Raw genomic sequence first — 14,358 nt, 5'->3', positions numbered from 1 at the left:
GCCAAACTCAGAGATTTTTTTTTCCTATCATCATTATTTTATCTATGTGAGTATTAAGTGATTTGCCTTTTCTTTTTACAGACATGAAAAAATATATATGTAACAAATTTTATATGCCTTTTAATTTTTCTAAGTTCATTTTCAGTTGCTTCTCAGGAAGTATTTTTTATACAAAGGCTAATATGCTAGGGAGAGAGGGGACTTTATACCTTAGCACTTGGTAAAGTGAGTCAGGAAAATCATGAGTTTAAGGCCAGAGTACTGGTTTCACAAGTATCCAATTCAAACTTGCTTTCCAGTTTGAAAAATATGTAAATTATGTATCTCCGTATGTGTATTTATTTATTTGCAAGCCATGTGATAGATCCATGGAGTACCAAAAGTTCCAGTTCACAAATAATAAATCTGATGGAATTGTCACCAATGGATGCTCTTCGTCTCAAGAGCAATCAAGCTATACATTAACCAGAGGATAAATTATATAACCTATAATTCTCAAGACTTCAGGTTTTTCAAATCCACCATTCTAAGGTTTTTCAAATTAAATTTACCTAGATGGTAACTGTTTTCTACTAGAATATTTCGCTATGTAATCTACAAAAGAATCTGAATTAAGTGAGTGATAGAACAGTTCCTGAAGCAGGGGTAAGGCATACCCAATTCTTTTACAGCTTACCATACTGAAAAATATTTATAAACCAAATTCATAATTCAAAAGACTAACACACTATCATAATCATATCATTAATACTCACCAATATCTGGATTAAAGATTTCCTCCACAACCAACTGAAAAAATTCTTTGGAAACGCCTCCCTCATCTACTCCTTGTTCTCCTTCAAATTCTACATACAACTGCTTCTTCAAATCTGCAGGATTTTCCATAGCAATCATCTCTAGCTGTTGATTGAAAATACAAAAAAGAGGACAGTTGAGAATAAGGAAAAAGTAAGATATAAATAAACAGAAGAAAATAAGAAGTAGCAATAACAAAACAATACAGAAACAAAACAAAGAATCTTGTTTCTGAAAGGAAAAAAAAAGAAGCAAACTGACTTATTGTTTTTGGCAAGATTTATTTCAATACACAGATATGTATTTAAGTGTATTAGGTGTTTAAGAAGCTATATATTTCTTAGTAAGGGATATAGTCAAAACATTATTGGGGGAGGGATGGTTGAAATTATGCCTGTATATCTTCATCTTTAAGAGTCCAAAGGCTTATGAACTTATTCTGTAAGGAATCTCTGTATATTGGTCTTCTTTAACTCATGTATGTATATTCACATGTCTCCTTCCTCCTAAGACGTTTTTCCTCAGGATCTGTCCATCTTGTTTGCCCTTGGCCTGGAAGACTGCATACCACAATAGGCTATACTGACAGCCCCTGGTATCTCTGCCAGTACCTGCCTACCTAGCATCAGGATTATAATGCCCACTCAAATTTTCTTTTCTTTAACAGAGTTCTGGAGATTAAACTCAGGTCTTCTTGTAAGCTATCTACCTTCTCAGCTCACATACCTAATTTTCAGGTCAGTATTTATTAAAAATTTATTTTTCAGCAGTATTTTGTTGGTAAACATATAAGAATCTAACTGTTCTTTTACAAGTTCTATATACCACCACTAAATATCAACAATTACTAGGCTTTACTACTAAAGAAAGAGATAATATTCTTCCTACTATAAGAAGGTATATGCTTAATATATCATTTCTAAAGTACAAAATTGTTAAAAAGTTATCCTTCAAAACTATAGATTTTTAAAAATTCATAATTTTATGTTCCTGAAGAGGATCTGATATTTTACAGTAAAATACATTAATTTAAAATTAACCTTGGAAATGGAGAACAAAAACATACCAACAACAGTATTAGCTAGAAACCTGTCCTAAAACAGAATAATTTTGAACACTTAAATATCCATGATCAGCTTAGCTCAAACTTGGTTCCAACACAATGTACTGTCATCACTGTGCTTTCTCCCAGTTTCCAACCTGCTAAGAAAACAAGTTAGTTATTGACTCAAAGGCTTATTGGTATTCCAGACAGCACACATCTGTCCAGTCCCTATTCTTTTCCCCCAGTTCTGGTTCTGATATGTTCTATTATGATCACTAAAAAATAATTTTCTATTTTTTTTATTTTTGTTTGAAATGTAAAATAAGCATAATATAGTATCAAATAAATTAATAAGTGAAATACTTAAGTTAATTCCCTAACGTTAAGTCTAAGTTTGTGGTTGCAAATATTATTATTCCAGACTTTCTATAGATAAAACATGCATTTAATCCCAGCACTCCAACTCAGTGAGTTTAGTAAAGTTATGTCTCCATAGAAAATTTGAGTCTAATGAGGGATTTATAGTGATTTTTTTTATCTAAAATAAGACTAACAAGTAAATAAATATTTCCAGTTTTATCAAAATATTTAACCACAAGATTTTAAAAACAAAAGTATTGTAGGAATAAGAGCAACAGCAGCAGCAACAGCAGCAACATATGAAACTGATGAGTCACTTTACAATTAAAACTGATTTGATATCTACAACTCCTTAAGTAGGCTGCTAAAACCATCTTACAGATAGTCCCTTGAAGTAATAAAGGGATGAATAACTTAAGAAATAGTAATTCAGAGAAGAAAGGTTTTAATACAGGGAGTAAGCTTTTAGCCCAGTTTGCCTGTTTTTCCAAAGAAACTAGAGATAATATTTGCTCTTAGATTTTCTGTGATTTCTTTGGATATCAATATTTTCAACAATATTCACATATTATTTTCAGAATCAGGATGTATTCCTATATAATTTAAAAATAGTTGGCAGCTTAATTCTGTAGGTGAAAATGTCCAATCAGCAATTTAAGAAGACCATTCTCAATGTTGCCAAAGTGACTTTGTAGATTATCTTGTTTGAGATGATGTATTAGTAGCCCATCTTTTTAAAAACTCTGGTAACAAAACATAAAATGTAATACTAACCATACACAAAAGCCATTAGCAAATCCAGTCATGTTAAAATGTTTTCCTTAAAAATAGTAACTCTTGCCGGGCGGTGGTGGCGCACGCCTTTAATCCTAGCACTTGGGAGGCGGAGGCAGGCGGATTTCCGAGTTCGAGGCCAGCCTGGTCTACATAGTGAGTACCAGGACAGCCGGGGTTACAGAGAGAAACCCTGTCTCGAAAAACCAAAAAAAAAAAAAATAGTAACTCTTGCTGAGTGGTGGCAGCACAAGCCTTTAACCTCAGCACTAGGGAGGCAGAGGGAGGTGGATCTTAGTTCCAGGCCAGACTAGTCAACAGAGTGAGTTCCAGGACAGCCAGAGCTACACAGACAAACTCTGTCTCAAAATACACACCATCAAAAAATGTAACTCTTAAAAGATAAACACACACACGCCCTTAAGCCATTGTTTCATCAACTAAATAATGTAAAAAATTAAGTTAAATTTATGACTTTAAAATTTAATTTGTAAAATCAAGTTGTCTTACATGTAATTGGATACATGAAAATTGCTGGAATATACTTATAATTCTGCAAAAACTCTGCATGTGTTGTTGACCTAATTTATTAAATACTAATGGACTTTTTATATGTATCTTTCTGGAAGTATACAATAAAATAGATAGTATTGGCTTCATAGATAGCAAGGAGAAAATTAAAATACACTGGTATTATTATGCTGTTTTAATGTACAATGGAAACTATTACTTCTTAACTGTACTTCTTTTTATACTAGGAAATCTCGCTCTCATCAACTGTCAAAATATTTTCTTGACTTTAATTGGCAAACAAAATCCTAGAGAGATCATTTTTTACAAGCCAACCTAATATGATAGCATTCCCAGAACTCTAAGCAGAATGACTTACTTAAGATGACTGACTTTAAAAAAAAAAAAAAATTCTACAAGCATATCTTCAAGTGTCAAAAAAAATTTAGTGCTATCATTTAAAACCTTTAGACAGGGTTGGAGGGATGACAACTCAGCAGTTAGGAGCACTGACTGCTCTTCCAAGTCCTGAGTTCAATTACCAGCAAACACATGGTGGCTCAAAACTATCTGTAATATGATCTGATGCCTCCTTCTGATGTGTCTGAAAATAAATAAATATGGAAAGAAGAAAGGAAAGAAGGAGGGAAGGAAAGAAGGAAGAAAGGAGGAAAGAGGAAAGAACGCAGGCAGGCCAAAACCTTTAGACATCCAGAGTTATTATCTCAAATACTATTGATATAATTTAAAAAAAAAAAAAAAACTGTCAGGTAGTGGTGCCGCATGCCTTTTAATCCCAGCCCTTGGGAGGCAGAAGCAGGCAGATTTCTGAGTTCGAGGCCAGACTGGTCTACAGAGTGAGTTCCAGGACAGCCAGGGCTACACAGAGAAACCCTGTCTCAAAAAACCAAAAAAAAAAAAAAAACTTGCTGATATTCTTTAAGTAGAAACAACACTCAAATTAGCTCTATTATAAAATGTTTAGTCTCTCCAAGAAGGGTAAAGAAGAATGATTTATACACCTTGATAAATAACATTAAAATATTGATCACGATCACAAATGCAATTATCTTGATGAATTTAACTTTTTCCTGTTCTCTGTAAACAACTCAACATCAGTCTATTGTGTCTTAAAGTTTAAGTGGTAACAGCTGGGTTAAATGATTACATCTTATATCCTAAGTCCAATCCGAAATCTAAATATGGCATTCATTTCTACAAGAAAGAATCTCTCTAAATTCCATTTTCTTCAAATGCAGCACTAGGGAGTTTGATAAATTTCTTTGTTTTAAATTATTATATGATGCTAAATGCTTATATACTGACTACCTCATCTCTCATTCTGGTTGTAAAAAATTACTTTGAAGATAAAGGGAAGAGGATTCCATTAATTTCTATTAGAATAATTTTAAATAGCTATCACATTAAGCACAATTTTATTAATGAGTAAATGAAATATACCTAGAACAGCACAGAAAATTCCATTATTAAAGCACTGTATGTCAAGTGATTTTTTTAAAAAAAATCAAGTTCATGTTGCAATAGGTATTTATACTAAGGGAAATAATGGAAGCTGAGTTAGATAATGCCTCTAGACTTTCAGAGAAAATGGGGCAGTAATTCAAACAACTTTCTCTTCATCTATGTGTACCAGCTCCTGGGTTTTTGGACTTTCCTTTCCAATTCTACATCTTAGCAATTATTTTTGGTTAACTATGGAAAATTCTAAAACTTAACTAAATTTAATCATGTCCATTTTAGTCACACTGACTTCATTATTTTTTTTTAAAATACTAGCAATATTCTACACATGTAAATTAAAACAGTCAACAACCTATATATAAACTGCACTAACCATTGTTTCCCAAATATTGGTTTGTAGCATGGATGTTCAAAACATCTAAAGGAACAGACCACTACATTTTCATATCAGAATTCCTAATCTGAACCCTTAAGAGGCCAGACCTTGATTTTTCTTGTTGAGCTTGTATTTTTGGGTGGCTCTGCCTTTAGATTGTGAAGGCAGCGTAAAGCATCTCGTACCCGGCAATACTGTCTCTTTGTTGATACAGCTCATCTTATACTACTTTTTAAAAACGGTTTTAAGATTATATATATGCTATATCCTTCAAAATGCTTTATTTTTTAAAAAGGGGAGGAAAAATGTGTCATTTATTTACTGGGTGGTAGAGGAAAAGATGTGCTAAAGAACAACATGAGTTCACAGCATAAGATTTAGGAGTCAATTACATCTTGGGGATTAAACTCAGTCATAAAGCCTGGTGGCAAATGACTTTACCAATAAACCAACACAATAGCCTACGAAGATTATCTTTTTCTTAAAGAATCTGTTAAAACTTCTACACTACGATTTTTGTTCAAATGGAAGCTGGGTTCTCATTAGTATTTATATCTATATTAGTTTCTAATTTAAAAAAAAGGTCAAAACCATTGAAACAAAGCAAAAGAAATATTGCAGCTTTTTTCTTTTTAGTAGAAATTGTAGATTTATTATTTAATTATTGTTTAATAGATACAAATTTTAAAAATAGTACCTTATGCTTTTACACTGACTATTCTCTTGTCAATGAGATAGATCTTCTAAAAAATACCAGTTGGGGAAAGAGTTGTTAGACTGGTTTAAATCAATGAGTGAATATTTGCTTTAAAAATAAAAATTGGCTAGGAGTGTTGTACACACAATTTTAGCAAGCACGTGGAAAAGAGAAACAAGATCACAAGTCCAAGGACAGGCTATATAAACATTCTTTATCAAATAAAAATAAAAAATTATTAATTCTAATTTACTGGACTTCTGTCTACTATTAAGCCAGCTAGTCTAATAACACTGAAATATATGAGATTCAATAGAAAACTTACAAAAGTCACATATATATTTTCTAGGCCTCACTTATAAACTAAGGAGAAAAACGTATTATTTCTTTCCTAGCTCTTAAGGTTAGGGTTCTGTAACTTTTATTATTGATTTATTAATGTTGAATTCACTACGAAACTTCTCATTCCTCCTCTATTCAACCTTACTGTGCAGTTCAAAATGATCAAGTCATAAGAGATTGTGAGTAACAAGAATATTCTCTCAAGTTATTTTATGAAAGAAAGAACAATAGGGGTTTGTGTAGACTAAAGACATAGAAAGATAGTAGAATTCCATCAGTTCATCTGTGGGTATTTTTTTTAATATAGCTTGCTGTAAACCTCCAACTTTCTGTTATTAACCTAATATTACTATAATAATTACCCTTTGCTGGGGGGTAATCAATTAGATCTCTAAGGCCTAAGTCGATGCTTCTATTTCTAACCCTTTCACACTGATACGCTGAAAATCCAAGAAATTTTAGAGGTGGATCAGTTTAATATGATTCAGAAAGAGAAAAAAAGAAAAGGAGAAAGGGAAAAGAGAAAGAAGAGCTGAGTAAAACTCTTATGAATTTTCTCAGTAAATACTATACCTTTGTTTTATTTCTGCTGCTTATCAATGAGAAAAACATACAGAATTGTTAAAGCCCAGGGCGTCTATAAAATGATAATAGTCAAGTATGGATATTATCAAATGAATCACGATTTATAATGTGTCAAACGATATGACTAGTTGACATTATTAAATAGTATTTACTAGCAACAATTTGTTAGCATAATTACAAAGTTTAACTGTTAATTTTACTTCAAGAATTTGTTAGGAAAATACAAAAGGAGCTAATTTTGTCCTAATGATTAATTTAAAATTTTACAAATATTATCTAAGGTTTTACTGGTTCTTATTATAGAAAAAAAGAATATAAGAAAAAAATTAGGAAAAAAAATCAGGTAGGACAGGTGAGTAATTTTTTATTCAATGTGAATTTAGCTCAAGTTTTATGGCTTTTCAGATTTAGATATCCCAAAACAAAAATAAATTCAAATAAGTATTATTTGTTAGTTATCTGTGGATAGGTTAATATTATTTGCTAGTATATAAGGATCATGCTTCAATTTACTAAATCTTACATCAAATTTATACAAGAACTAGCACCAACAGGAATTATTAATACCTAGGAATACCATGAATTATTTATATGTAATTTTGTTAACATATGACTGGCAACTTCCAAACCAATTTTCTGGTTTAACTGACAGGGACTCTGTAATTTTTGTCATCTGTAGAAAAAAAGAATAGACGAGGTAATATCATTTGAAAACAAAAATCAAAAAAAAAAAACAAAAACAAAATAAAAAAAAAATCAGGCAGTTAGAAGTTCCTGACTTCCCAGTTAAATCATCTAGATTTACCTGATATCACTAACATTAACTCCAAGCTCCCAAAATAGCTACAAAAGGTTCAAGATTCATATAATTATTATTTTTAAAAAAAGCCTACAGTGTCACACAAGACACTAGGTGGCTTAAAACTCCAAAGTCTTATTGATAATATAGACTAACCTTTCCTGGTTATATCATCAAGTTAACAATAGAACACTGAGTTGTCTTATACATAATGGAATTTGAAGAACAGCTCTTCTTACTCTTTTACAATGTATATTTATTGTATTATTTCTTCCAATTTCACCTCCCATTCTTAACACTGGGTATAACAATACCATTTGTCATGTATTCCAATCTTTGAAAACAAATCTTTTCTTCTTCTTCTCTTTTTTTGGCTTTTTGAGACAGGGTTTTCTCTGTATAGCCCAGGCTGTCCTGGAACTCACTCTGTAGACCAGGCTGGCCTCGAACTCAGAAATCTGCCTGCCTCTGCCACCCAAGTGCTGGGATTAAAGGAGTGCGCCACCATCATCCAGCTTAAATCTTTTCTTCTTAATGGAAACATATAAGGCTAGCTTTCAAGATTCAGAAAATCCATTCCTTCTATTTGCTTTGTGTCTGTCTGTGTGTGCATGTTTGTGCATGTGTATGCATGCATGCATGCATGTGTGTGTGTGTAAATGCCAAAAGGGGAAAATGTATGTGTGGAGGTCAGAGAACACCAAGTATCAGTCTTTGCTTTCTACCAACTGAGACAGGGTCTAGTTATTTGTCAGTTTATATATGAGGTTAGCTTCTGAGGATTCTTCTGTCTCTATCTTGCTTTAGGAAGTACATTCAGAACTACCATATCCTGTTTTACATGTATTCAGGAAATCCAATGTTAAGCCCTCATGTTTGTATAACAAACTCTTTAACCAATGAGTCATCTCCCTAGTACTAGAAAATCTATTCTTGTTCAAGAGAATTATCATTAGACAACCAGATTACCAATCTTTTTGTTAAGTAGCAACAAAGGTGTAGTAATATAGATCAGAAATGTTAACATGATCCTATTTTTTTCAAAACTATACATAAAATGAATACACTGAAATATATCACTTTGTAGGTTTTAGTTTAATTCAAATTTTAAATAATAGTCAAACTTACCCGGACCAGTGCATCATCTATAATATGGTCACGTCTGACTTTGAGTCTCAAATACGGATTCAACTGCTGTCCTTGAACTAGGCTGTAAAGAACAGTGATTCTTCTCTCACTGTACATGCGAATTCTATTGTCATAATATAATCCCAGATTCTTTGTGACAGCATTCAGTATAAAGGGACAGGTCATAAAAGAGAATTTGTTCTCTGTTTCAACTTTGAAAAAAGTATAATCTTTGTCCATTTCTAGAACATCATTCAGTGGTTCATTAATGAATTCTTCAAAGGAGATGAGTGGTTTTCGACAGTCTAGAGTTTTAACACCAAGTTCGGTTTCTAATGGATCCACTCGAGGACCTTTCTTATTTCTTCTTTCATCTCCCAGAAGCTCCTGAAGTGTTAATTCGCTGGACTCAGGTATGGGCTCTTCATCATCTTCCTCATTATGATTTGTGTCCACATCCCCTCCCACTACATTTGCATAGTAAACCATTTTCAAACACTTTGAAGCAGCAACAATGGAATCATCATCATTCACTAGATTTCGGCTATTAAATTCATTGCTTATGACTTTGTAGGTAATAAGTTGCTGAAATGTTTCCATCATTCTCCGAATCTGGTCAGCGCTGTATTTAGACCACAGCCTAATCAGTTTTCCTTGAGCTTCAAGGGGTAGCTTACACATAGCTTTGCAAAATAATGGCAATGCCATTTCCAGATATTCAGGGCTGTGGAGATTACTATTCTCCATTACAATAATGAACAAATTGAGATAATTAGGATCTCGAGTATACACATTATGATATGTCAAATCACATTCCACGTTAGGTGACAGATATACAAGTGCATTCAGGAAGGCAGTTTCTAATTTTTCATTAGCGAGCAAACTGCTGTAGACCCTTCTAATAGCATCAATATCCACAGTCACATCATCAGGACCTAATTTTTGTACATTGTTGTCTCCCTGTGAGCTATCACCCATCCTTGAAGAAGATGCTTCTGAGTCTTCTTCCATAGCAGCAGCAGAACACGCGGCCTTTTCCTTTTCATCTTCATCCTTGTCCTCATCCTTTTCTTGAAGAGATTTCAATTCCTCCTTAGTGTGTTGTTTGACTTTCCGAAAGCTCTGAACCAGTGCCTCAGCACTAGAAAATATTCTTCCAATTACACGAATTAAAGGGGAGTAATCCTCACTCTCTCTACATAATTCATAAATTTCATATACTATCTCTTCAGTTAGGTAATTCACATCTAGAAAATAGAAAGAAAAAGAACATTTATTGTTATAATATAAATGTTTATTTTGTTATAATAATTGCTAGTGAAATAAAATATCTAAACATTCTGGACCTGATTTTTAAAAAATGTAATTTAACACCCTAGACTTACCAGCTCCTTTTTCATTCAAGTAATCCCAACAATCTCACCCTTTCTTTGCATTCATTGAACTACATATAATTATTAATTATGCACTGATAATTAAGACTTGCCTTGTAACCAAGACATGTACTGGTATGCAACATTAATTGTAGGTATGAACAAATATATATACTTGACATTTAATCCCTGTACTTTATTACAACCTTAACAAAAAGCTACTAAAATCCTGAAATCAAAAGACTAAGGAGACAAGGTTTTATAACAAGGTTTCCTTAGCCCCTTCATTTGTAATCAACTCTTTCTATACTTTTGTATATACTAAAATGAAACTGACTTGTCTTATGTATTCCTAGTTTCTTCCAGAGTTTCCATTCTGAGGCTGAGGAAAAGATATTACAACTGATATAAACTCTGCTAAAGTTAAAACTGCTACTACAGCTACTATTATCTATGATTGTTACTCAGGTTCTAATACCTCTTAATAGAGCAAGTGAAAATTATTACAGTCAAAAACAAACAGAAGAGAGAAGCTAAGAAAACAAAACCACAAGCAACAAAACTTTATTTTTCTCCCAAGAACAGAATTGGGATCATAAACTTCCTAGCTTCTCACCACTAGGGTAAATGTAACTTTTAACAAAGGCATTACCATTTCAAGTTAACAAAAGATATTTTATCTTTTTGGAAAAATGACATTTTATATACTATAGTTTTGAAAATTAATATACTTATCAAATAATAATGCTGAAACCAAACTTAATCTCTTTCATCAAAGAGTAAAATACTATAATTATTAAACATTTAAGGAAGGATAATTTTATAGTTACATTGATAATATATCCCATACATTGCCAATATATCTAACATATTAAACGGTAAGAGACAATACAAAATTCAAGTCCTCATTGATGGAATGGCTTCCAAAACATCAACCACAAAGCACTAAACTGTATATACTACAAATCTGATCTATGGCCCATTCTAGAGTATTGATACTTTTTTATTTTATGATCTTCAATTCTTTCTTTTAAAAAAATGTTATATTTACAGATTAGAGGTGAAGAGATTTGGGGGACTGAGTGGAAAACCTAAAGGAATTAATTTTATCCTTCTACAATATGAGTTTCAGTAGTTACCATGTATGTAGCTGAGGCAGCATGGAAATCCAAGTTCAATTTTTAGTCTACTAAGAATAAGTAAGAAAGAAAACACTAACATGGAGCTGATTTCTCATTATTCTAACTGAAAAAAATTACGGTATCTTCTTTGACCATTCAAGTCTATCTAATTTCTCTAAACTGTAACAAAAAAAAAAACAAAACAGAAAATATCAATAATGAATAGACACTGTTAGAATATGTTTCATCTCCCTATCGCTGAATTATAAAATTATTTAGAAAGTACATGTATGAAAGTATTGTTCTGTATGTAGAAATACAGAACAATATACACCCTGCCTGAAGGAGAATAACGCTCTAGATCCACACACCTTTGATTTGCAATATCTTCCTTTCCGAGCAGTCATCAAATCACTCTGACATTCTAGTAATACAAACTATACTATTCATGGATATTTGTTCCGCGTAGTAGTATTCTACTTAAAATGTTTAAAATGTTTATCCTCCCTCCCTTTCTCTCCCTCCCTCCCTCCCTCCCTCCCTCCCTCCCTCCCTGTCTGTCTCTCTCTCTCTCTCTCTCTCTCTCTCTCTCTCTCTCTCTCTCTCTCTCTCTCTCTCTCTGTGTGTGTGTGTGTGTGTGTGTGTGTGTGTGCGCGCGCGCGCGCGTGTGCACGCAAGCATATAAAGCACTGCAATCAGAAATAAAACGTTTCAATCTGGGTATCAACAAACAGGTAAGTAAAGAAACTTTTTTTTTTAGATTCACCTGGACATTCTAAAACATATGCCCTTGAAAATTGTTTGTTTGAGACATGGTTTCACAAAGTAGAAACAGACAGAACTGGAAATCAACATGGTCCTTCCTTAGCTTCCTGAGTATATGAACTACAATGCTACTAATGATAGCTCAGAAACATTCTTAAAACATAACATTTTATACTTTAACAGTTTCATGCAAAAGCAGAGTTGTGATATATTAATTGATAACTACACAATTAAGTGGAACAAATATTAAAATGAAAGTAGAAGTATGATTAAGCATATATACTTCATAATTCCGAAAATATTAAAGAAGAGAAGTAAAGGCAATAAAATTTGGAGTGATCCGCAAAAACAAGAACCTGTAAAACAAGGAACACACGGGCTAAAACAAGGCAAATATATCCATTAAATAGTAGATTTTCCCACAGTTGGTTACATTCAACCATGGTAGGATACTATATTTCATCTACTGTTACACTGTGATGTCCACTCTGTGGTAGAATCATGTATTATTGAGCCAATGCAGCTTCCACATTCTAAATATTGATAGCATTCACCTACTTATCTACAATGTAAACAAATTCATGAAATAGGACTGCCTATATATTTTTGAGTAGCAAAACTGAATAAAATTTTTTTTCTGATTTTTCATTAGTTCTCTTGTGGAGGTAACACCATAAAGCTGTAATATAATTTTATTTCACTGATTCATTTAAAAATGTTTCAAATGCTAATAGAGCTAATCCCTGGCAATATGAAATATTCAATTACTTTATTGCTAATTGAGAATTACTTCTATTAAGAGAAAAAATAGATTGAACAATCAGTCATGAGGGAAGTAGGAAGTTTGAAGAATTTTCAAAATATAGGACTATTTTTAAAAGACTAGATGCACTGGGGACGTAGCTCAGTTGGTAGTGCTTTTCTTTCATTTATGAGGTCATCCTCAGTACCACATAAACCAGGTATGGGGGTGTAAACCTTTAATTTCATTACTGGGGAAGTAGAAGTGGGAATATTAAAAGTACAAAAACAGTGTCACCTAACTTGTGCTAAACAAAATGAAACAAAACCCTATAAGACCTGAGTAAAGACTATACTGGAAAGTTAGATCCCTAAGCAGTATAAAGAATACCAAATTTCCTGATGTACAGAGGGCAGTATGTAAAAAGAAAATGTTAGAAGGAAAAAATACATTTTTCAGGTAACTACTGTAAAATTTTACCCTGCTTTCTAAAAAAAGGAAAACAAAGACAACCATATACCTTATATCTCTCCTTTTACCAAAGTCCCTGGAGTTCTGGAGCCGATACCAGGTATTTACTACAAACACAATATATGCAGTAGATTTTTGTGACCTAATAAAGTTATAGCTATAATATAAATCATTACAAATTGAGTTCAACTCATCTTATTAATTTTCAACTCATCATATTAATTTTTCGAGTATAATCTGCCTCTGACTGACAACTACTGAATCAATAATATTTAAGAATAAAATGTAAATTAACTAATACCTGTCCTTTACCACACTTTACCAAAAACAGTGGCTTTTACTGTATTATACTGTGGTATCTTTAGGTCATAAAAAAGAAAAACACACACATTTAAATCTCTGATATAGCTTTCAATTAGCAATTTTGAATTGAAATATATAATCTCTTACCTTTAAAATCTTTTCCTTCCTTCTTGTTCATTTTTATCTCTGAGTTGTTAGATGCACCTTTTGAGTTCTCAAGGTAAGCTGAGCTTGCTCCTTTCTTGGAGGGATGAGGATCACAGAGTTTTGCATTAATTTTATAAAGCTCAAGGGCTTTAATAGCTGCTGCATTGTTATCCATACGAAGAAAAGTTGGACAGGAAGCACAAAACTCATTCGTGCAGGCCTCATTTCCACAGCCCTCAGTTAACTGATGGTAGTAGCGTTCTATTAGATGCTTTGCAGCTGCTCGCTTCCTGTACCAGACATTCAAACAATGAGCACAGTTATTAGTACAGCTCAGAAACAAAGCCCAACGATAAGGCAAAAGTTAGCTAAGCAGTAAAGCATTAATATTTAGATATAGAAAGTATTACCTCCCAAAGTAATAGAAGTATTACCTCCCAAAGTGTTAATTAGTGAAATAACAAACACTTTCTAAAAACCTGTGATAAAGTATGTCAGTTTATAAAAATTATTTTAATATGGTAGGCTTTTCTTTGGTTTAAA

General features: G+C 32.6%; 1 protein-coding gene and 1 long non-coding RNA gene across 8 annotated transcripts in view; one reads left to right on the top strand and one right to left on the bottom strand.

Annotated features, from left to right (window-relative positions):
• The window catches only part of LOC116102313, an 81,957-nt gene extending 78,852 nt beyond the window's left edge, over positions 1-3,105 (top strand). The window contains exon 7 of the long non-coding RNA XR_004123066.1: positions 1,463-3,105. This is a non-coding gene — a long non-coding RNA (uncharacterized LOC116102313). The remainder of the gene's footprint in view (positions 1-1,462) is intronic.
• Positions 1-14,358, bottom strand: part of Ube3a (ubiquitin protein ligase E3A) — an 87,123-nt gene that overhangs the window by 26,005 nt on the left and 46,760 nt on the right. For all 7 annotated transcript variants that reach the window (XM_031386846.1, XM_031386840.1, XM_031386844.1 and 4 more), the window contains 3 exons: positions 13,816-14,105; positions 8,894-10,140; positions 756-900 (listed from right to left, as the gene is read on the bottom strand). In XM_031386846.1, the coding sequence (XP_031242706.1) occupies positions 756-900; positions 8,894-10,140; positions 13,816-14,105 (1,682 nt within the window). The remainder of the gene's footprint in view (positions 1-755; positions 901-8,893; positions 10,141-13,815; positions 14,106-14,358) is intronic.

The sequence above is a fragment of the Mastomys coucha genome, unplaced genomic scaffold (genome assembly GCF_008632895.1).
Source record: "Mastomys coucha isolate ucsf_1 unplaced genomic scaffold, UCSF_Mcou_1 pScaffold21, whole genome shotgun sequence".
Lineage (NCBI taxonomy): Eukaryota > Metazoa > Chordata > Mammalia > Rodentia > Muridae > Mastomys > Mastomys coucha.
This window is presented reverse-complemented; position numbering and strand designations above follow the sequence as displayed.